The sequence below is a fragment of the Phragmites australis genome, chromosome 7 (assembly GCF_958298935.1).
Source record: "Phragmites australis chromosome 7, lpPhrAust1.1, whole genome shotgun sequence".
Lineage (NCBI taxonomy): Eukaryota > Viridiplantae > Streptophyta > Magnoliopsida > Poales > Poaceae > Phragmites > Phragmites australis.
Genome location: NC_084927.1, coordinates 32364764 through 32389075, shown reverse-complemented (window position 1 = coordinate 32389075; position 24312 = coordinate 32364764). Strand labels below are relative to the sequence as shown.

Below are 24312 nucleotides of genomic sequence, written 5' to 3'. Positions count from 1 at the left end.
AGTCGATTATATAAAAAATATTTAAATTAGGAATACATGCTCATCAATTTATGTGTATAAAAATATACGGGATCTTATAAAAGGTATGTCTTTTTTAGATAATAGTCTACTTTTATGTCTACTTGATTAATCTGAGAAGAAGATAATTACAAGAGATACGTTAATATCTAACCTTAAGTTCTTGACGAGTTCTCTCATGTTTTAAATTTTAAAGTTCTTATTAGATAAATCTAATTATAGATCAAATATGTTGTGGATCTTACTAGATTATTTATGCTTCTATTTGATAAGTTTGCTTCATATTCCTTGCTCGGCTTCTAACTTCTAGTCTCATTTCTCTTTATCTTCTTATTTCCCCTTTGTTCTTGCTCCATTCCTTATATAGTTGAAACGGGGAGGTGTGTCGTACTCGAATTTTTTTTAGTGTAATATTTTGGATTGTATTACTTTTAAATATCTAAAAGACTCATTCTTAATCTGAGAATGATTTTCGTCTGAAATACGATAAATTACGTGAAATATTAATACATGTCTTATTTATCTCATGCCGGTTATAAAACCTACTAAATTCAATGAGTCACATACGTACTAAGATGATTTATATTTAGGATATACCGTATTTCTAGTAAGTATTTAATTATTAATGGGGGTTATAAATCCTTCTGTATTATCTTTAGGATTTATCACCATAGTGGTTATTAAACCTTACTGTATTGGCGGTTTTCGTATGGATCCTGCTCGTCATTTTCAGTCACTGCAGGTGTGCAGCGTCGTGCACATGGGAGGCTCCCCTCCCCGACTCTGCCGCACACCGCAGCTGCACTGTGGCTGTGCAGCGCCATCAAGCGAGCCGATTGCATTCAAGAGTGTGCGGTCATCCGGTGGCGTGGGACATCGAAGCCGGGGGATTTGAGTACTGGATTTAGCGAGCGTGCCGTGTCAGACTCAGCGCGCGCGAGCGGAGGCTACAACAGATGCGCACAGGCGGCCCTTGCATGCATGTCCGCCAGCATACCAAGGGTGGAAGCGTATTCAGTGATGTGATGTCATCTTTCTGACGTTGTGCGTGTGGGCATGGCACCCATTAATAGCGCCTTGACAATGGGAATCGAGAGACAAGGGGACAGACGTTGAATCTCGTGTAACTTTGGGCACAGTTTTAAGTTAATTGAGGTTGATTCGAGTACAGTTCACGTTACATGTCGTAAATCCATCCATGCTCACAACCCTACGTTGGAAGCAACTGAAGCCCTTGTGCTGGCTCCGATCGATCCTCGCAGCCGCGGTAACTCGATGGGACGCGCGCCCGAGCTTGCAGCTGGGTGGTTGGGTGCGAGTGGCACGCCCCGATCCGTCCGGGTGCGAGTCGCGTTTTAAGACTTGCGGGTACGCACGGCTAGCTAGCCTGCCTAGCCACTTAGCCTGTGCTTTGTAACCTAAAAAGGAAAAAAACTCGATGGGACGCTGTAACTCGTATGGCCTAACGGTCACTTGCAGTAGCAGTAACTCCGTTGTTCCTCCCGTCCCTATCATTCCTGAAAGTGACAGGACAGCAGCGCATCCAAAGAATTGAATAGTGCTATACTACTATTGGGCAGTCGGCATTCCCGTTGATCAGGACATTTGTTCTGGCGTTTCCCCCGGGCTAGGTCATGGTGGCGGTACCAGCAGTGTACCCCTCCAACGCAAGACAACATCACGTGCCCCCTGAGCTGGAGACGAGACCATCACGTCAAGAGCACAGGGTCACAGAGGCGACGCGTACATGGCCGAAACCACGAGAGGCGCCGTGCGCCCGCCGCGTATCAGCCCCTTCGGCTTACTTGACGTCCTTGCCCGGACGATTTAATATTTAATTTTTTTATCATTCTATTATATTCTTAATTTCTTATTAAAAATGATAAATAGATTTTTAAAATTTATAACAGCAATTTTAATAATAAAATGGCTACTCTACCGAATAAAAATGATAAAAAATCAAATGCCCCGCCGTACGGTGAACGGTGCTTCGGATGCTTTCTCGTATCCAGCGGGTGTCCCGGTGACGTCGTCTGGGGGGCAGCGCTGCCTGCCTGCCTGCCTGCCTGCCTGCGTCCGTGATTTGCTCAAGGGATATAAAAATCGCACATCTTATTTTCTTACTGACCAAGCAATAGTATTGACTGTCTTCAGGTTCCGTGGGCTCAAAAGAACAGGAAAGGAATGGCTGACCTGCAATAGCCTGTATATTAAATCATGGAGTTAGAGGCCTGCAGATGATTGATAAAGGCCTTGGCAAGATCAGAGTGTTACATCGCCCTTCCTCTATGCTGTCACAGAAACAGGAACATACTCAGGATGACCTGATCAAGTACGTATGCAATCGTCTGTAATGTTACGTCCCTCTTGTTCATGTGATTCTTCAACTGTCTTAGGAAATATCTTTATTCGCTCGTATCGTTCAATCAGGTGCTAATCCGACATTTCCATTCAACTTTGATGCCCCCCCGACTGAGGCCACGGCTTGTCTTCTTGGAAGCTTAAGAGGGCAGGCATTTCTCTGCAAGCAGCAGCAGCTTCACTCTTTCCAGATTGCCGTATTCGTCGTACAATCCATTCATGTTCCATCCAAAACGTACTCGCAGCCATCAGCACCGCTCTTTTGATTAGCTGATATCACCGTCGCAGACAATTTCTCTGCGCCATTGCCGCGAACACCAGCACTGTGATGCACTGGCACATGAATTGCTTCCACGCAGAGGCAGACCCAGTCCAAAATTATAGGTAGGGTGGAGTTGCCTGCTCCGTCATGAATCAACGTCGTTGGGGTGAAATACACGGTACAGAGAAATCAACGTTAAGATCTCGTCGTCAGAAAGGTAGGGCGGCCACCCTACCTCACCCTATTGGTCGGTCTGCCCCTGCTTCCACGAACCCGAGCGACTGTCTACGGTGCCGAAAATCAATGCGTTTTACCCCGTAGGCACCGTATGCTGATGTGCCGTTCGGCTGGTGCTGGTAGGAATTATAATGGGATCCGCAGCTTTAATATTTTTTCCTTGATGAACCTACCTTGCAGGTAGAAGATGAAGAGCACAAGGGTCAATGGCCCACTTAAAATATCTCCAAGAAGTAATGGCAGAATGTCATGAGTAGCATGGTAATGGGGTTCTGTTCCCCAGTAACTCAGTGAGGAATTCTCCTATTAACGATATGTATGGAAAAATTTTATCATCAAAAATTTATATGAGGACGGAGGTATGAAGACGCTTTTTGTTCCCGCTTCTCACTATAATTCCGATGTCACATATATACATATTTTTTCTAGTATTTAAATATATAAACATTACATTACATAATAGAAATAATAAATTACTCTTATATTTTTTAATCTAACTTACGATATTTAACTCATCTTGTATTAACTACCCTCGTATGCATCAATAAATTACTTATTTATACTACGAACATATTATTAATATATAAAAATAATTAAATATGATTTAATTTTATATTCTCGTTACGGTCTGATACTCATAAAATTTTCTATAAAAATAAAAAATGAAAGAAAACTTTTCTCAATAATTAAATAGCGACGGAGATAGAGAAACATTCCGAGGCAGGCGGGAACTGGCCGTTGCCATCCCTAATCTGAGCATGCTGCACACCTAACAACAGCTATCGCAATTTACAAACCCCACCGCACACTCGAACGAATTCACCTCGGCGAGGCACGATTTTTCCAGCAACCACCCCAGCTTCACTCTCCATTCCACTGGTCCACAAGGACTCAGCACAGTTGCACAGCTCACTCGAGTCATGCAAGCTAGAGTGCTAGACTGCTAAGCTAGAGGATACATAAGCAGCAGACTTCTCCACCCTACACTCTTCTCAAATCCAGCCTCGCTCTCCTAAAATTTTCTTCGCGTCCGTCTCAATCTGGGCACTTCTCCATGGATTTGAGCAGCACAAGATGGAAGGCTCTGTCGCTGTGCTTAGCTCTCGTACTTGTCCATGCAAGCCTCTCTGCTTGCGCGCCAGCTCCCAAGACTTACATCGTTCAGATGGCCGCGTCTGAGATGCCGACCTCGTTCGATTACCACCCCGAATGGTACGCATCCACTGTGAAATCCGTGAGTTCCTCCCAGCTGCAGGAAGCGGATGACCCTTACGCGAGGATCGTCTACAACTACGAGACGGCCTTCCATGGCTTCGCGGCTCGGCTCGACGAGGACGAAGCCGAGCGGATGGCCGAAGCGGACGGCGTGGTGACCGTGCTCCCGGAGACGGTCCTGCACCTGCACACTACCAGGAGCCCCGACTTCCTGGGCATTAGCCCGGAGATCAGCAACACCATATGGTCCGCCGGCCTCGCCAACCACGACGTCGTCGTCGGCGTGCTCGACACCGGCATATGGCCCGAGAGCCCCAGCTTCAGCGACAAGGGCCTCGGCCCCGTGCCGGCCAAGTGGAAAGGCCTGTGCCAGACCGGGCGCGGTTTCACCATCGCCAACTGCAACCGCAAGATCATCGGCGCGCGCATCTTCTACAACGGCTACGAGGCCACGTCGGGGCCCATCAACGAGACGACCGAGTTCAAGTCCCCGCGGGACCAGGACGGGCACGGCACGCACACCGCGGCCACCGCTGCGGGCGCGCCCGTGCAGGACGCCAACCTGTTCGGCTACGCCAGCGGCGTCGCCCGTGGCATGGCGCCCCGCGCCCGCGTCGCCGCGTACAAGGTGTGCTGGGCCGGCGGCTGCTTCAGCTCCGACATCCTGGCGGCCGTCGACCGCGCCGTGTCGGATGGCGTCGACGTGCTCTCCATCTCCCTCGGCGGTGGCGCCTCCTCCTACTACCGCGACAGCTTGTCCATCGCGTCGTTCGGTGCCATGCAGATGGGCGTGTTCGTCGCCTGCTCGGCCGGCAACGCCGGCCCAGACCCGGTAAGCCTCACCAACCTGTCGCCGTGGATAACCACGGTGGGCGCGAGCACCATGGACCGAGACTTCCCGGCCACGGTGACGCTCGGCAATGGCGCAAACATCACCGGCGTTTCGCTCTACAAAGGCCGGCAAAATCTTTCATCTCAGCAGCAGTATCCGTTGGTCTACATGGGCGGCAACTCGAGCATCCCGGACCCCAGGTCTCTGTGCCTGGAGGGGACACTACAGCACCATGAAGTCGCTGGAAAGGTAGTGATTTGCGACCGTGGCATTAGTCCTCGGGTGCAAAAGGGTCAGGTTGTCAAGAACGCCGGTGGCATCGGCATGATACTCGCCAACACGCCAGCAAACGGCGAGGAGCTTGTCGCCGACAGCCACCTCCTGCCTGCAGTGGCCATTGGGGAGTCTGAAGGTATTGCCGCCAAGAAGTACAGCAAAACCGCCCCAAAACCAACCGCGACGCTCAGCTTCGCTGGAACCAAGCTCGGGATCCGCCCATCGCCGGTGGTCGCCGCGTTCTCGTCCCGGGGACCCAACTCCCTGACCCTGGAGATCCTCAAGCCAGATGTCATCGCACCCGGCGTGAACATCTTGGCGGCGTGGAGCGGCGATGCCAGCCCGTCGAGCTTGTCCAGCGACCACCGCCGCGTCGGGTTCAACATCCTGTCGGGGACGTCCATGTCGTGCCCACACGTCGCCGGCGTGGCTGCGCTGATCAAGGCCAGCCACCCGGACTGGAGCCCCGCACAGATCAAGTCCGCGCTGATGACCACGGCGTACATCCACGACAACACGTACCGGCCGCTGAAGGACGCGGCCACCGGCAAGGCGTCCACGCCGTTCGAGCACGGAGCTGGGCACATACACCCACTGCGAGCTCTCAACCCCGGCCTGGTCTACGACATCGGCCAAGACGACTACCTGGAGTTCCTCTGCACGCAGAATCTGACGCCGATGCAGCTCAAGGCCTTCACCAAGAACTCGAACAGGACATGCAAGCACACCTTCGGTTCGGCTGGCAACTTGAACTATCCGGCCATCTCCGCAGTCTTTGAGCGGCCGTCTTCAGCGCTGACGCTGCACCGTACTGTGACAAACGTTGGTCCTCCCTCTTCGACATACCATGTCAAGGTTACACGGTTCAGAGGCGCAGACATCGTCTTCGAACCGAATACCCTGCACTTCACAAGCTCAAAGCAGAAGCTAACCTACAAGATCACCATCAGAACCAAGGCTGCCCAGAAGACGCCGGAGTTCGGAGCATTGTCCTGGAGCGACGGTGTTCACATAGTCCGGAGCCCCGTCATCCTCACATGGCTGCCACCAGTGTGAGAATTTCTTTTTCCTAATTTGCATTAGCCAAGAATTGGAGCAGAAACATCTGCGTCCTGGGTAATCAAGCCAGAGTTTCCTAAACTCGCTGCTACTAGCAAGTTTTCTGTACTAATATTTGCTTCCATATGTTTTTAGTAATAGGTTGTGTAACAGCAGCAGCACAGGAGTTGCACTTACCGACGCAAAATGCTGTCAATCTCCAAATCAGAACAGGCTTTATTCCTCATTGTATTCATATTTTATTCCAAATGTTCAGTTGCAAGTCGAATTGTCTCTACATTGATGTGTGTACAACATATGGAAGCAAATATTAGTACAGAAAACTTGCTAGTAGCAGCGAGTTTAGCTTGATTCCCAGATGGTGACACCATCACAGGAACAAAGCTTCTTGTAGTTCTCTCCAACCCCGGCACTTCTTGCAATCACGGCTGCTGCAATGCCAGGGTCTGATCTGTCCTCGGCTGCATACAGAGCGATAGAGCGGCCAATCAAGTCAACAACTTTCAATTTTTCTTTTGATCCTGAGAAATGGGCTTCCCCATTCTCTCCAGCTTCTAGTGTTCCCAGGTCACCAATAGGCTGTTTCAGAAAAGCAAAAATATCAGAGGTTCCAATTTGATTTGAAAGGATTAGAGGCTAGCGCATAATCGAATACGTGATGCTACCAACTGCCATTACTAAAAACAGCAGTAACTTGAATATCCAGCTAAGATCGGGGTTGAATACTACAATATCACGTTCCTTTAGTTACTAACCATGTTATTTCTCAAGACCATTTGGAAAGACTGACACAACCAAATACAGCATGATTCCTTGGAACCTCTAAAAAAACATACAAAACCTTCGGTTTGAAGTCAATCCTCATCTTTCCTCCGAACAGTGAAATTTATGCTATGCAAATCTAATGTAATAAATACAGACAGTAAAAGAAGGACGACCCAACCAGGCTCACCAGTGAGGTGAACTACAGTTGCTCGATTTTTTGAGAGTTCTGACAACACATGTGCTGCAGCATATGCAAAGCAAGCCAGCAGGCCAGTGTCTTGTTGATATTTGCAGGAACTATTTGGTTTGGTGAATAAGGTCATTGTATTTAAGACACAATGAATGCTTTGTAGCTGCCTAAAGTGGATCAGTAAATCACTATTCACTAGATCTAGATCATCAGGGGCTGTAGGGGAAACAGAAATAACAAATCTAGTATAGACATAAACTACTGTGGTTGGTTTTCTCCAACGAAACTACTGTGGTTGGTTGCTGTATAAATTTTGACTACATATGAACAGCAACGGATACAACAGGTGTGAGAGAGCATGTAAAAGTCTCCATATACACAAGTATATGCTTAGAATACGCATTGTTATGCATTACACTATAGATTGAGGATACAATGGATGTTGTGCCCTCCTTTGTATAGGAGCCGGTTCTAACAATCTAAACAAACAAATCTTATCTCTAAGACTAACTAGTAGACTTTATCTCTAACTAATCTAATATGGCCTGATCCCTAACAAATAATCTAACTAATCTTATCTCTAACCAATCCAATCTCGTGCTACAGTGACGCCGTAATTCATGTTCATGACATGCATGCTTCCGAATGATACATGCCCATAACATGCATGCCTCCCAATGACATATGCAAGTAACCGATTTAATTTGGTGGAATTTGGCTTTTGTAGCGATGTCTATAGTAGTTCCACCAGGGACTAACGGAAACAGAAATAATCGATTTTGTGTGAGATAAAACTATATAAGCATACAGTAGCAGGTCACTATACAAGCTGTGAACACCTATGAACTGCATGGGATACGACTCTGAAAGAGCATGCAATGCTGGTGTGCAAAGAAGTCCACGAGATAAACCGTCTGCTCTGAAGACATGTGCCTTCGAAATTGTAGTATTATACAGTCATAAATGATGATATGACTCTGCAGGTTAGTTATCTCATTCTAAAGAATTCGAAATAAAAGAAGAGAATCCCTAAGCCTCCCAATTATCAACATGTTATCATATATGTAAATCATTTGTGGCTGTGTTCTGATGATTTAAAAGTGTTGGAATATTACCTTATTGGATAAATATTCTGGTGGATTATATGCTTTGCCAGTACTTTCCGCACCTCTTGTCAAATCCCCAAACTCATTAATTGACCATCCATATTTACCAGGTGATAGACCACTAAAGGTGGCTTCAACTCTAGCCAACCCCATGTTAACTTGAGCCAGACGAACAACACCGAATATAACCGGCCCTTTGAACTCAGCCACAGCAGCGGAAACTAAAAAATCTGCATTAGGGGCACATAATTAGTCCTCATAATAGAAAAATATGAAGCGCACTAGCAAAATAGAATAAGCAAGCAAAGAGAAGACTGTAAACTGTTACACAGTATGTGCCAATTAAAAACTGATGCCCCGTCAAATAATTAAATGAGCTCAGTAAGACCTGGTGCAGCTTACAAGCAATTTAAAGACATAACTAGAGACTAGAATAGCATTTTAAAGATCTTCATAATTCAGATACATCTTTCAATATGAAAGAGAGGACTTATACACGAGAGACAGTTAAAGCCCAATGCTAGAAATGTCTACACTTGTCATAGGAAGAAGCAACATCACAATTCACCCACTACTGATCTCTACACTGCCCACAAGGAAACATTAAAATACAGTATCACACGATTAAATCACAACAGCAGCAAATACTCAGGCTAATCTAAAAGAATTTACATGAAAAACATGCTGAAAAATATATAAATCAACACAAACCATTTGGGTTCCCTTGCCCAATCAGACGTGCATCTCGGCCTGTTTGATGCAGAGCATCTAACATTGTCTTCAGTGGGAGAGACCCAAGAACTCTAACAACCTGGTTACTCAAGTCCACTTCGATGTTTTTTATTCCTGTAGCAATAGGCAGCCTTCATAAACCAAAAAGAAATGATTGAAGGATATAGCAGCTCAAATATCATTCAATCAGTAGAGAACTAAATAATATGGCCCCGTGTACCTTCAAGAGTTTGAAGCTTGTTTTTCACTGCTGTTACACAGCCCTCACATTTCATGTCCACCATGAATTCTGTCTTCAGACCATATAAGGCACTAGATTATTAAATAACCCTTTGCATTGAGAAATCAAACAATATCTCAAGAAAATGAAAAATGAATCATGAAGTGACCTCCTGCTTGATTTTCTTTTTAAGATAATGTGCAAGGAAACATGAGCCAAAATAATTTGTTGAGACAGAAAGGCTACAGATCGCCTGATTTATGGAACTTAAAGAAGCAAAATGCACCTATTGCAGCCTCGCCTTTCTAGACTGCATTCAAGTTAAATCTACAGAACATAAGAACTTGGAATTATTGAATACAATACCAAAATCAACTCTAAAGGGACTCGTGGAGTTCCATCTAGCATCTACACGTCAGGAGCATATCAAATTCCCAATCCACCTTGACCATATCATTCTTTTCAGGATGAAACAACCACAGTTTGTGGTAGGTTTTGGAACTACACAACCTAGTTTCTAAATTATTTAATCTAGTATTTTAGCTAGACTTCTCTTGCACAATAGAACTTAGCACACGAGGAAGAAACTACAAGTCATATGTGCTGAAGGCATTGCTCTTTACGAATATGACAGAGCACCTTAGTCAAACAATCTGTGACGCCCGTTTCTTCCCCTTTCTCCGTTCTCTCTCTGATGTGTGGGCCCGCCGTCATCCCTAACCTCCTGCTCCCCTCTACCCTCACTTCGCAGAAACCGCTGCCATGACCCCGGTCTCCGCAACCGCCTCCCCTGTGGCTATAAACCTTGCCCTAACCCCCGACCGAGCTTCCTTTCGCTCCACCGCACCCAAGCCCCCATTTCTTGTCGAGTTTGAGCCACCCGAGAGCCCTCGCACTGTCGTCGGACCTCCACCGAGCACCCCCACTGTCACCGAGCCTCTCCGTGCAATACCGACGCCATCTGAGCTCATGCCCACGTTCCCCGCCCACACCTCATCGTCTCCCACCACTTCCCGTTGAAGTCTGGCTACCGCACAAAGCTTTAGCCGCCGCTGAAGCCATGCCGTGAAGCTCGCCGTCGCCAAGCCACTCCACCGCCCTCTAACACCGAAGCACCCGTCAAACGGACTCCCCAACACCCAAGGATCATCTTCTGCCGCTCGCCGGAGTTCCACGATCGCTGCAACGCCGTTTTCGCCATCTCCGACGACCCTCTGCCGTTGCCGTCGCCTGAGAGCCGGAGCCCAAGTAGCCCCTTCATCCATCGTTGGATCTCACGTGTGGTTGAGATTAGATCCGGCCTGTACCCCTTCGCGAACCAATAGGAAGACACCACATGTGCACATTATCTAGAACTGATACCTTGTACCGAAAGAAAAGATTATCACGTGTTCGAGAAACATATGAGCGTTTGGATAATTTGAAGGCCAGAATCATACTATGCTGCCGACCATCTGACCTTCATACTCAGATTTATTTTCTCCCTTCTATATACAACATGTAAAGTTAAGTAAACAGTTATCAGATGGTCGGTGTGAGAATGGCTCAACTGAGCTCTCATCCCATTCCTCCCATATCAACGGTTTATAAGCCTTTGCAGGTATCTTTTAGCAACAGGGGAGCAATGAAACAGAAGGTACACATAATACTCCTGCTGATTCCCTTAATACATCAAAGCTATTGATGCGCATGAAGACAACCATGACCTTTTAGCACAACATATGCAAGTGCATAAAAAATTACTGACGCCACTCATCTCCAAACTACCTAATTTAGATATTTTAACGGTGCTAACGCCCACTATATGGCTTACCAGCTCTATGAAATACAATACACACCAATTACAGCAAACAATCCACTCATCTAACAAAGCCACCCACATCAATCAGCTAATCGGGCATATCACTGTTAGCCAAAAAAAAAAAAAAAAAAACAAGTGGCCAGCTATTTAAACCTAACTTGACAATTTCTGTAATTCAATTGTCCACTTCTCAATTACCAGTTCAATCCAGTATCTAATTCCTGGAAACTAAATTAAGATTCTTGCAATCATCTCCCCACCATGGTGGCATCGGGGCCAGACCAAAACGAAAACAAAAAAGGCTATCGTCGAGCTAAAAGCACCTACCGTGAGTTCCGGAAGCGCAGTGTCCTGCAACACACCAAAACACCACACACAAGATCAGAAAAGCTGCATATCTCATGCGAGGCGAGCACATACAGGCAACGACGCGAGGAAGCGACCAAACCTTATCGGGGGCCGAGGGATCGGCCGTGGCAGCGGCAGCGGCGGCGGCGGCCATCGGAGTGACGGCGTTTGGCGCGCGCGCAGAGGTGGAGGAGGATGAGGAGGTCAAGGCGGAAGGGAAGGAAGCGGGCAGGGGGAATTGGAGCTTGGAGGTGGTGGGAGAGGAGGAGGAGGAGGAGAGGGCGTAGGCTGCTGCGGGCACAGCGGAGGCGGCGGCGGAGGCCCCGAGGAAGCCCACCATTTTGCGTTGCGCCCCTAGCTTTTGTAGCCTCTTGTGGTTTTCTCTGGTCCGCGCGGCGGTGGGTTGGATGGCAAATGGCAATTGTGGTTGGTTGGTATTGACAACCAGTGCTGTTGCAGGTTCTGATCTCTGAACACGAACTCGGCTGCTGCTTCTAGATTTCGTTTCAGGATTCAGAACCGCAGGTGCCCGGGCTGCGGTTGTTCTCTCGAGCGGCATCCAGAAGGACCGGGGCTCAGCTCCAATCCAGCAACGGCCCAGCAGCCTCTCTTTTTACCCGTTTACCGTTAGGACTTATTTATTTATATTTTTTTAACATTTATAAAAATACATGACCATTTGAAAAAATTGCAACAATAAATTACTGTCGCTCGTTCAATGGATGAGAGAAAGATCTCATCCCATAAACAAGCGACACCTTGTAGGCTCCGTTTGTTAGGTAATAAAAAATTGGTGACTATCACGTGTCGTTTGTTCAGCGGACGAGATCTTACATCGGTGAATCTATAATAAAGTGTTGCCCAATGTTTAGGTGATACCTTTTGGTATATAAATTGTCATATAGTGATTGTGCTTGTGTATTGTGTATTTTTTATTTAACTCTGGATGACAATTATATACCAAAAAGTGTCGCCTGAACTGTCAGCGACACCTTTTGGGTGGACCCACCGATACAAGATCTTACTCGTTCAGTGGGCGAGAGTAGGTCTCACCCACTGGACAGGTGACATATGATAGCCATCAGTTTTTTATTACCTGGCAGGCGGGGCCGATAAGGTATCGCTCGTTAATGGGGTGAAACCTCGCTCTCACCCGATGAATAGATGACGGTAATCTATTGCTGTATTTTTTTCAAACGACCGTCTATTTTTACAAATACTTAAAAAATAAAAATATATAAATACAAAATTATTTTCCATTACGCCTTTAGGTCCCATGTGGTCGCATAATGATGGACCCTAAAATTAGGCCATCAATCTGCGTTGCTCGCAGAATTTATCTTTGAAATATATTTTCTTTTTTTTAATATCACAAAATTAGGCATTGTTTGCAGAAATAGATCTTAGCCACCCAAACAACTAGCGACAAGGTCTAATCACCCGAACATTGGCCGTTTTTTGAAGAAAAAAAAAGCCTATTTGTTAGACGACATTTGCAAAAAATCACAAAGAATACTGCGTTCATTTGTTCTTAACCTTCAAAACATTGTCCAAATAGTCAAAAAATACTGAAAATGGTTATTGGTGTAGAGTATGCTACCTTCAAGTTCTCCAAAAAAAAATTCAACCTAAATAATATCTTGGCAAAGGAATGCGATATTTTTTCTAGTTTTTTAAATTACCTAATCAAAAGACGAATTTTTCCGTGTCGCCCTTTGATCGGGCAACATGGGTTTATTTGTTGTTCACATGCTTCAACAGTTGAAAGCTACCAAGACCCACCCTTGGCCCCTCGTGAACCAAACAATCGTGTCACACGGCCCATATTATCCATTAGGCCCACTCGAGGATTGGATTGTGATCCCTTTCGACTCACTAGCCACCGTAAGGACACGCTTAAGCGGCCCAGATTCTTGAAACCCTTCTTATGTCAAATTACCTGTGTAGCCCTTGAAAAATATATCACAATCAATAATTGTTCTCTTAAGGCCACTCCCAATGGCTTATTTCTTAGGTGCCCGCCAGCTCCTCTAGCGACCAATTTCGTCGGTGCAGCTACGACGACCCCTCCTGCTATAGCCACAACTGCCTCTGCTCCGGGTCATCGAGGTCCACGGGCACCACGATGGGGAGGGGCTTGCCGTGGTGGTAGCATGGTCGCCTTCACCGCGCTGATCCTTGATGACCTTGTAGATGAGTGGGATGAGGCGATGCCACATCCAGACTTGCTCGATTGCTCTCCCGCGCAACCACTGATTCTTGATCTACTGTCCTCATGCATCGTTGCGCGATTTGGCTCATACCCCATCCTCTCCTTTTCTCTCATCCCCTCTCTTTCTCTCTTGGTTCATGCCCCACCGATCTGGCCCCAACAACCTCGCCATATCTAGTCGCCGGTGTTGAAGAAGAAGCGGTAGGTCATGAACGCCGACATGGTCATATCCTCCCACTGCAGCCCTACGCGGGCCTGGACCTAGAGCCTGGCTAGAGCAACCAGCGGCCTACGTAAGCTGTTGCATGCGTCGGCGAGGCAGAGGAAGTCATCGAGCAGTGTTGCTGTTCAACTTTACATTTCCATTTCCATTACACCATGGGAACCAAACAATATCATTCTTTGGTTATTTTGTTTACGATACCAGTGTTTTCTAATTATGCTTGCGTTTGCTTTACAATTTCTGAACCAAACACCACCTAAGTTTTCTCTCTCTCATCTTTAAATTGCTTGCTGCATCAACTTTTGGCTTAGCTATACACCTAATTAATATCTAAGAAACTAACTATGATGAAGTACGGAGAGATGCCTAAGCGGATGAGATTGCTCTTAAGCAGAGTAATAGTAAGATGATATGGGTAAGAGATCTTGCATTTATTTGTGGACAAAAATTGCTACAACACACTAAACTTTAGTGGTATTGGCTATTTCATATTAAACTTGTAATTGAACGATGGGCATCGAAAAATCGTGGCTGTTTGCATAGTACACTAGAGACATTATAATATAATAACCGAGTGAAGGAGGAGAGAGAAAGGGTGTACAAAGTCTATTTTGCCCTTTGTTGGAGTGGCGTCTACGTGCCACATCTTCTCCTCTTTATCTTCCTCTTCTCTGGCAAGGATGTTGTTGCCTCCTTGTCATCGTGGCCATGGGCAGACCCAAAACCATATTGTGGCGATAAGTATGTTAAGGGAAAAACTAGGTTAAAATCTAACTCTTGGGATTCTCAATAAATTACTAACACACATGTTTATAAAATAAAATATTTGTGAACCTAGGATAAAATGATTAAGAACATAACTTATCTTCACCGAACTCAGTTGGGTCTTCAAAATCTTGATCCTGGAGACCTTTTAGCTCTTTATGAATGTTGACGTCTACTCGCAACATACACGGAAAAATAACAACACATAAACACCAAGATCCAAAAAGAATAAAATATCACACATCAAATACCATTGCATACTATATCACGCTAGTCTGGACAATGCGATGAAAAATAGGTCAAAATAGAGCTACGGTTGACAAGTTATGATTTTCTAAAGATTAAAACATGACTAAAAAGATTAACTATAAATGAAATTATGTTTCTAGGAATTTTCTAGAACTTTTCAAAGCCATCTATGATTTTAAAAAAACCATCTATGATTTTTTAGGATTTTTTTCTAAAATTTTCTAGCATTTATTTGAATTATAAAACTATATAACACTATTAAACAGAATTAAATAAAACTATATAACATTGTTAAATATTTTGAAAATTTGATTTACTAATTAGTATTATTATTTAGAATTATTTTTCTACTGAAAAACTATTTACTGCGCAATATTTACTATTTATGATGTCAACAAAACAATTAAAACAAATAAAAAAGAAAAACAAAAGCTGACTGGGCATGCTGACTAGGCACTGCAAGATGAGGTGGCTTGACATGTAAGCAAATATGCTGATGTGGCAAGGTGATGTGGCCGGACAGTGCTGACTGGGATTATAACTTGACAGGTGTCGTGCTTAGATTGGTTATCGAAGGGGTATGAGGAGCTTCTAATCTCGGCTCTTGGTCTTGGATAGGATAGCTCACGTGCACTGGCTCTCATCTTCGGCTGAACAGAGGCGACGGCAATGGCTTCCACGGCGGCGCAACGCTGGAATCTCGCCAAAACGGTGCTCCGGTGACCTATCTACTTCGGTGAGCAGCGGAACAGGGTCGAGGAAGCACGGGAATCGTACCTAGGGGACATGTCAACGTTGGAAAGGCTCCAAAGAGGCGAATGACGGCGCACGGCGATGAACTCCTTCGGAGCTCATCGTAACTCGGCTCTAGGCGACAATTGGTAGTTGGGATTGCTTCGGAAAACTCCTTCACGCTCCTGCAATGCTTGAGAACTCCTCGGCGCCAACTTTCAGGCTATGACGGTTGAGATCGATGGCGGCGCTCTCTATTCCAACGTGGCGGCAAAAGAGCTACTCTCGACAACTCGCGGCTCTAGACCGATGGATTGCTCTGGGACGCTCTAGTGGAGGGGTCTAGGGTTTTTATATACCTGGGATAGATTGAGTTCGTGGGTGTCTCGACTTTGATTTGAATGGCGGCGGCAAGCACTCGAACTCCGACTTGAACTTCAATCCGCATGGAGATAAGGCGTACTTGACCGGGATTCTTGCTTATCCGTAGGCTAACGAGCTTCTAGATGGTTTTCTCCATCGTATGCGTCGGGCTTCATCCATGGCTCGTGGCCGACTCGGTTTCTTCGGCGGCGTGGCTCAGCGGCGTGAGAGAAAGCAGAGGAGAGAGGAGCTGGAAGTAGAGGGTGACGGGTGGTCGGGCTGGCGAAGTGGGCTACGACCCAGAGAAAGAGAGAGGAGAGGGTGAATGAGAGATGGTGGCGGGCTGGGTTAGCTGGATCGGGCCGAAACAGAGAGAAAAGAGAAGATAGGAGTTGGGATTCAGCCTTTAACACTAGAGGCTTTTCTTTTTTTCTTTTCTATCTTCCCTCAAATATATACACATATATACACTTAAGAATTATTTAGCTTAGCAAATTCTTTTATTCTCTTGAAAAAGTTTTATATTTTTCTTACTTTTATGAACTTGGGCTGTTACAGCTGGGTTTGTGTACGTGCACCTAGGCGTGTAGCTGGTGCTAGACCACAAAGGTGTCATCGTTCCACAAGGACACGATCCACCTATTGTGCTACCACAACTTGGAGGCTCACCTCCACCTGCTCGACGACTACCAGGGCCGCGGCTTGGAGTTCCAGTTTTGCAACGATGACCCAACACTGGTGAACAAGGCAACCGACTAACTTGCAATGAGCACATGGTGCTGCTTGCACGTCGCTATACAAGAACAAGGGTATGGTCTGGATGAAGGACGTGTTAGTGATATGCTCTAGAGACGATCGCATATGCAGATTGGATCTGCAAATGAGATTTACTATGATCGAATGTCCTTTAGGGTTTAGAGTCATGATGAACTTTAATGAGATTAAAAGCTCATTAGTGTACTCTATATAAGAGGAGACATGAGCCGTGGGTGCAAGAGTTGATTTTGCTACCAAAACCCTAGCCGACCTCTTCCCAAACACACTGCGAAACCCTAGTCGAGCGCATGGTGCTAGCATATCAGCGTACAATGTTCCATCCATATACGTGTGGATAACGTGAAGGTATTGCTGCAATTGTTACAGTGCTGATCGACTGAAAGGACACTAGGACATGTTCGACTACTTTCTCATCGCGATGAGGACATGGTCAAGGATTCATGTTCGTGGTCGATGAGGTGGTCGACGTGATCGACTACTTTCTCTACATGATCGCGAGGCTTGTCGAGGACACGGTGCCTGTGGTCGAAGCTGGTCGAGGACGCGATACATGTGGTCAGGGCTGGTTGAGGACGCGCACGAAGTTAGATCGGTCTACTCCAACTCTTCTTCCGCTGCGCCACACGTCTAGTGATAACGATCTATAATCCCCTACTCGTATAGTTTCCTGATTAAACATGGTAGATAAATTTTGATTCGTGCTAGCGTAGCCTACCCGTTCCCCAACATAACGGACGGTTGGTGATGTCGCTACGCATAGGGGCGTCGGTCGACTACCACTCATAGGACACTGACCATCACTCCAGCAGTTAAGGCTCACCACTTAGTTCAAGCGATTCTAGCTGTGTTATTTGCACGCGTCACTTTGCTAGTTTTAATGGATCTATAGTGTCCTGCAGCAAATAACCGTGATTTTGTAGTGTCCATCAGCCAATTACAGAATGTTCGAACCACTAATGTTTAGTGGCGCGCACCACCGCTGCGGCCTACAGCACGCCATCCCCCTCTCCGACCTCTTCTTCCGCCGCTCCAACGCCGTCCCTAGGTAAGAATGCCCTCTAATCTGGTCTGCTCCGGTGCAATGGTGCTCTCTGCTTGTTGTGTTCAGGCGTCTTGCAATATAAGCATTCGATTTTTTTATTTATTATTATTATTATTTTTTTTTTTGCGGAGAAGTATGTAGATTCGTTGCATTCTTCTCACTGAGTTCGTGTGGGTTGACTTGGAGTGGCAATGAGCGGAAGTTTCCAACTTGATACATCTCAAGTGATAATGCATTAGTATCCTTGGTGCGGCCTTTTGGTCTTGCGGATTGGTCTCTTATGGCCACGAACAATTTGATGAGGTTATGTGTTTTGTGGTGGACTAGGCGTGATATGATTGTGTACTGACACTTGCAAATCTCATTTATCATTTTTTAATGTTGGGGTGCCAATGTTTAGTTATTGTCAGGGCACGATAATTGCAGTATATTGTGATCAACATTGAAATTTGACGAGAATTGAGATGTCGTGGTATGGGATTTTGTTTGCTGCAATTCATTTGTATGCCGGTAGTGTTGAAGTTTGAACTACTGAGGACGGCATGCCAATGGTGATTGCGCCTGTTCTAGTTACTAAATTCACTAGCGTATTAACCCGTGCAACTACACAGATTAGAAATTTAGCTTACAGCTGAATTGTAGATATTTTATTAATAATAATGGTATGCTAAGATATATCAGCTATTTATATTTAAATATTGGAATGTAAAATATAAATGTAATTTTTGTTCATAATATTGGAATCATGTTTATTATTTGTGAATAGATCTAATTTATAATTTTCATTTTATGTGTTATCCAAATTGATTTTTATTTGTTTCTTGATTTTTTGAAATTATTATAATTTTTAATGTCGTCACTGTATCTCATATTATTATTTTTAGAAATACATTATAAATTCTTTGATATTATTTTTATGTGATAATCCGTAATATGTTTGCGTTCTGTGGTTTTAATTTTGTAATGTTTGATTACACGTATATTTAATTGACATATTTTAATTGATTTGGATTTGTAATGTTTGATTACACGCATATTTAATTGGCATATTTTAATTGATTTAGAAAAGTGTATTGATTGCTCATGTAATTAAGTTGGAGTTTGCTAACGTAATCTTGTTGGACAAAGAGTAACTGCAACAAAAAAGGAAGGAAAGGAAAAGCAAGAAGTAGTTTTGAGGCTGGACTCTATGATTTGTTTTTTAATCTTTTATATTGTTTCGTCTGTTTGTTGATCCATAGTTACAGTTAGTCAATCAATCGATTCGACAGTTGGATGGTTTATTTTTTTTAGAATTTCTAGAATTTTCCTAGGATTAATATGGAGACGCTAAAAGAAACCTCCAATTAGTAAATATAAGATAGTGCACTAATGGTAGCCAAGGATCGGCAATAGTGTGAAGCTGTATGATTAGTATGCACCAGTTACATACTGTTTGCAATATAGGTTTATTCCTGTATACGATCAATTCATAATAGTTTCTATCTAATTTTTTTGAAGAACAATAGTTTCTATCTAATTGTCTCATAGTTCTGATGGTTTGCATCCGTTCCTATTATCCAGACTGAGAAGGCTTTTTTCCAAGGAGCTAAAAGATTTTTCTGAGGTGAGGGCTTTGCTTCCCCTTTCATGCTTTCTGCTCTTTATAAATGAGCACATTACACATATCTTAACGAAACTTCTCTCTTTAATTTTAGCACCAAAATCTGGTAATGGGGCAACAGATTCTGGAATAGCTTTTGCCGTGGCTTCAACACCCCAATAACACCCCAATGGAAGCAAACGAAGGTATTTTGGATTATGGTTTCTTTCTTATCAAGCTGTCTTCAAAGTCCCAATATTTGTTGGTGGGCGTTGTAAGCTATGATACTTGAGGAATGACAAAGCTACATAGAATCGAGTTCAGTTGGTCTCAAAAGAAAAACAAACTGATTTTCATTGGTATCGTCTCCTTCGGCAAGAAATTTGGTTACACGTTGAGTTAAAAAATTTATAAGAAAGTCGAATTCTGATACTTATTTAACAGCATGCTTAATTGACATGCCACTACTGCCAAATTGATGATTATGAGTGACCTATTAGGTGACCATGTTAAATCTTGACCAATGGATGGTCCAAAACAAAGTGGTGTGCACTGTAAAATTATTCTAATTTCGAAGAGATATACTCTTACTATATATTTACCTCAGTACCTGATTCAACATACCAATTTTACCAACAAAAGTTCAGATCAGCAAAAAATAGATGGCTCTGAGCTGCTGATGTCCTGTGCTCATCAATATAAAACGAGATCCAACCTAGAAGGAATTAGGTGGGTTTTCAATAAGAAAAAAATAGACACTCAAATTTGAGCTGAGGATCGAGTTGAAGAGGTCTCGAATCTGTGTTCATCAATATAATTAAACTCTTTTTACAAAGTAGCAGTAAACATTTGCTAAAAAAAGTAGCAATGAACCAAAAGGATCTAGTATCCAGACATTCAAGAAAGAGCAAACGACAAAGGAAGGCACAAAAAATGACCAATTTTCTTCAACTTCACGAACACAAACAGGTAAACCCAGAAATACAAAGCATTCGAACCTTGCATCAGCATAGGCAGGCACAACACTAAATGGCAGTGTAGCTGAAAGCTTGAAATCATCGTTAACGGTCCCTACAATCGTGATCCTTAAGCTGGGTCCTGTTACAGGGCAACTCTCCTTTGGCAGAGGGCTCAATAGAATAGAGCTACAGCTTCACATGCTCTCCCTGCCAAGAAAGAGAAACCCTGAAACTGGACAGCTTAGGCATTCCACTCTTGATCCTTTGAACAATTGGTTCTTTGCTCTTTCTTGTCTTGACCGTGTTGCTCTATCCTCTCTGCCGCATCACAGGATTTATAGGGAACACAAATCCAGCAAGGCATATGCTTGGTAGATTTTTCATATGGTTTTAAACCATGGATATCCTCTTGGCATCCAATATCTCCCTTTCCCTTTTTCCTCCATGGTTATGTCCCTCAAAAGTTCGAACCCCACTATAGGATTCTCTTTCCCATTCAAGACTCTTCTTTGGCACTTGGCACTAGGCACAGAACACTTCCTGCTTGTGATTTACATTTTTCTTAGAGAAAAAGATGGGCGAGTAGAATATCTGACCCACAGTAAAATGATTCTATCTCACGAATGTTTCTGAGCAAGAATACATGATCAAGTTTAGATGCAGATTTCATACACATAGTAGCAAATAGTAATAACACCCATGATACACTTCCGACAATATGTGCAACTTATCAGAATCACACTATGAATATTGAATCAAGTATTACATACTGCAATATAGATACTAAAATGTGCCCGGTAACTTGTATGGATGAATTACAGTTTTCTGCCCCCTGTAGCTCCAGCTTTCAACCTTTCGTTTTGGATTTTGAATCCCATATACCTGTCAAGTTAGAGACATAATCATTCACTGTAAGATTGATAGGATTCGACCTAAAAATGCAACCTTGGAGAGTGAAGACAGAATCAGCCACTAGGGCCTGACTAGAAAGTGCTAAAAGCGTGCTGATTAAATATCAAAGGTGTAAGAAACAAACATGGGGTTTTACCTGCCGAGCATCATGACGGTGGCCTGGGGGTTGGTTCCCGGCGAGGCATTGAACGTGGAGCCGTCGATGACGCGCAACGCGTCGACGCCAAGCACTCGGTACTCGGTGTCGACGACCTTGCCGACCTGGCAGCCGCCGTGGTAGTGCCAGATGGTCATGACGGTGTCCTTGCAGAACTGCTCCAGCGACTTGGAGTCGTTGTCGTGCCGGGGCAGCAGGTTGACCGGGAACTCGGCCGTCATGTTGAGCAGCGCCTCGACGGAGAAGTAGGGGTACGTGAAGTTCTCGAAGGCCTCGGACTGGATGACGCGCTCGATGACCGACAAGCCGGCCACGCAGCGGCGGAGGTCCTCGGGATGCGAGAAGTAGTTGAACGTCACCGCCGGGTTGTCGTCGGGGTCGCGGTTGCGCAGCTCCAGGTGGCCCGTGGACAGCGGGCCGAGGATCTTCTCCAGGATGAAGCCGCCGCGGAAGGACGTGTCGTTGAGCTGGCTCATCGCCTCCGCTGCGCGCGCTATGGCCTCCGGCGTGCGCTGCTTCGGGGGCACCGTGGCTAGCTGCCCCGTCTGCAAGAACCGAGTACTCACAAAACTACAACTTCTACGGATTTCATCGGGGCAATGTACACGCTAATATGTTGTCTACGGATTTCCACTTGCAATGCATCATCGGGGCAAGCAAGAACCTTACCTGTGGGGAGAACATGCCGAAGTTGTGGGGCCGTTGGCCGCCGCCAGAACCCGACTGCCGGATGCCCCAGTTGGAGCCGCTGGCGCCCTCAATGTAACTCCCGACCTCGGTGATGCCGACGACCTGGATGAGCGACACCTCGACCGGGGTAGGCGACGGCACATAGACGGCGTTCATGGGGTTGTCGTACATGCCCTGACCGACCGCGGACTGGTTGTGCACGAGGGTGATGCCGAACTTGTTGAGGTGGTCGGCTGGGCCGACGCCGCTGAGCATCAGCAGCTGCGGGCTGCCCATGGCGCCCGCCGAGAGGAGGATCTCGTTGCCTTGGCCCGCGTTGAGGTACGCCTTGTGCATCTGCCCCTCGGAGTCGTGGAACACCACCCCGTGCGCCACCGGCCGGCTCCCTGGCGCGAAAAGTGCGGGTAATTAAGTAAACGTCAGCCAGTTTGGTTGGTACACGACGGCCGGAGGGGCCCCGAGCCCCTCTTTCCATTTTTTGTAGAGGAGGAGGAAGAAGAGCAGCCCCCTGCTTCCCTGCGTTCGCCACTGTAATGCCAAGTCGTAAAAAACGAACTTTCTACTCGACTTCCTACCTCTGACATTGAACAAGATCTTGGCCACTCTGGCCCGGAGCAGCACGTCAAGCCTGTCGGCGCGCGCGTACCGCAGCAGGTCCGCGGCCGTGTGCCGCCGCCCGTCGGCGTCAAATATCGAACCGCCGACCTTGGTCCCGTCGACGTGGTCGAACGTGAAGCCGTTGTCCGGTGCGATCCCGGACTCGAGCAGCCCCCTCTGCAGCGCGGCCTGCCAGGGGCCCACCTCCGGCTGGAACGCCACAACGTCCTCCACCCACCGGTACGCCGCCGTGGTCGCCTCCAGGTCCCACCCGACGCCCCGCACGTACTCGTCGCTGGCACGCGTGTAGAACCCGGCGTTGATGCAGCTGCCGCCGCCCAGCACCCGCGGCCTAGAGTTGATCACGCCGTCCTCGGACACGAACCGCTGCGCGGGCGATCCCGCGGAGGTGTCCGACAGCGTGTCCGAGAAGCGGGTCATGTTCCCGATGCGCTCATCGTCGTACGGGGATCCACCGCGCTCCAGCAGGAGCACGCGAAAGTGCTCCGACAGCGTCGCGGCGAGCGGGCACCCGGCCGTGCCGCCGCCCACGATGATGTAATCGTAGTACGACACCTCCGGCGCCCGCGCCGCGTCCTTAACGAACGTGTAGTTCATGCCTCGTGCTACATTTTACGCACGCATGCATCGAACTAATGAGTAATTGTCATAGATTAAAACTGTGAAATGGAGAAGAAACCAAGGCATGAAAAATGATCACCTTGTGGCGACCTGCATAGGATTGCAAAGAAGCTTGTGGCGACAAAGGCGACCAGTGTTCGTGTGATGAAGAGCTGATCGGTGGCCATTGGGGGTGTGAGCTGTGACTGGCGTAAGATCAGCTGATGAGGTCTGGGGTTTAGCTTTGTGTGGCCAACTGTGAGTTGCTGCGTGCCTTTATATAGTGAGCAGAGCACAGAGTACTTGGAGAAATGGTCGTTGCATGGGTTGGCTGGGATACTTGGCTCTACATTACAGAGCTAATGAAGCGATGCAGGTTCACGTGTGGGCGCGTGTTTAGAATTAGCATTTCTCCTAGTATACTGTCTCTAGCTAACTTAAAGTTGTTGTAGAGATAGGATTGATTTCTTTGGTTCAGCAACCCTAATCTCGTAACGTAACATGTAATCTACAAGATGTGTTGCACATCTCGGTGACATTGCAACTGACAGAACAAGGCGAAATTTCGCTGGCTTGGCTGCAGAACTGCCATTCCGAAACGTAAAGAGCGATGTGCAAGTTCGTCAGAGAGACATTCAGAAACGTCCTAAACCACAGCACCAGTGAGCGCAGTAGATCATTTTACTGGAGTCTTTTTCGCATTTCACCTAGTTCTTATCGAAATCAAAGGAGGCAAAAAGATCGCCGGGTACTGAAGCCTGAACCTGAAACGAGGTGAACGTCGGCCGGTGCACGGCCGTAGGTACAATACTGCCATCATTTCCTTTCGGTTTCGCGACAGCGCGGCAAGCCCAGCACCGAAGACGTGCCCTAGTAAATCGCCTCGCGACCAGGCTGCAGGCTCACTCGCTGCTGCACACTCACTTTTGACCACGTCCCAAATGGCCACCGCGGCCACGCCACGCCATGCGCGTGAGGAAAGAAAGAGGTAGGTCCAAGGGCTGAGCCA

General features: G+C 46.2%; 3 protein-coding genes across 5 annotated transcripts; 1 reads left to right on the top strand and 2 right to left on the bottom strand.

The window, feature by feature from the left end:
• The first annotated feature begins 3639 nt into the window (after nt 1–3639).
• On the top strand, nt 3640–6495 carry LOC133924805 (subtilisin-like protease SBT1.3). Its single transcript, XM_062370517.1, has one exon. It carries the CDS (start codon nt 3933–3935, stop codon nt 6255–6257), a length of 2325 nt encoding a protein of 774 aa, XP_062226501.1. The 5' UTR covers nt 3640–3932; the 3' UTR covers nt 6258–6495.
• LOC133924807 (copper chaperone for superoxide dismutase, chloroplastic) lies at nt 6451–11997 on the bottom strand. Of its 3 annotated transcripts, none has more exons than XM_062370519.1 (6): nt 11523–11997; nt 11402–11425; nt 9274–9346; nt 9033–9167; nt 8331–8551; nt 6451–6839 (listed from the first exon to the last, which is right to left on the bottom strand). In XM_062370519.1, the coding sequence occupies exons 1-6, from the start codon at nt 11979–11981 to the stop codon at nt 6603–6605; spliced, it is 1149 nt and encodes a 382-aa protein (XP_062226503.1). In that variant the 5' UTR covers nt 11982–11997; the 3' UTR covers nt 6451–6602. The 3 variants fall into 3 exon arrangements, with proteins under 3 accessions (XP_062226503.1, XP_062226504.1, XP_062226506.1); XM_062370520.1 differs by having other exon boundaries at nt 9274–9342; nt 11523–11587; XM_062370522.1 differs by lacking the exons at nt 11402–11425; nt 11523–11997 and having other exon boundaries at nt 9033–9184; nt 9274–9352.
• An 8996-nt stretch (nt 11998–20993) lies between these two features.
• On the bottom strand, nt 20994–23491 carry LOC133925586 (protein HOTHEAD-like). Its single transcript, XM_062371462.1, has 5 exons — nt 23404–23491; nt 22661–23308; nt 22065–22471; nt 21375–21940; nt 20994–21208 (listed from the first exon to the last, which is right to left on the bottom strand). Exons 1-5 carry the CDS (start codon nt 23489–23491, stop codon nt 21142–21144), a joined length of 1776 nt encoding a protein of 591 aa, XP_062227446.1. The 3' UTR covers nt 20994–21141.
• Nucleotides 23492–24312: the final 821 nt, after the last annotated feature.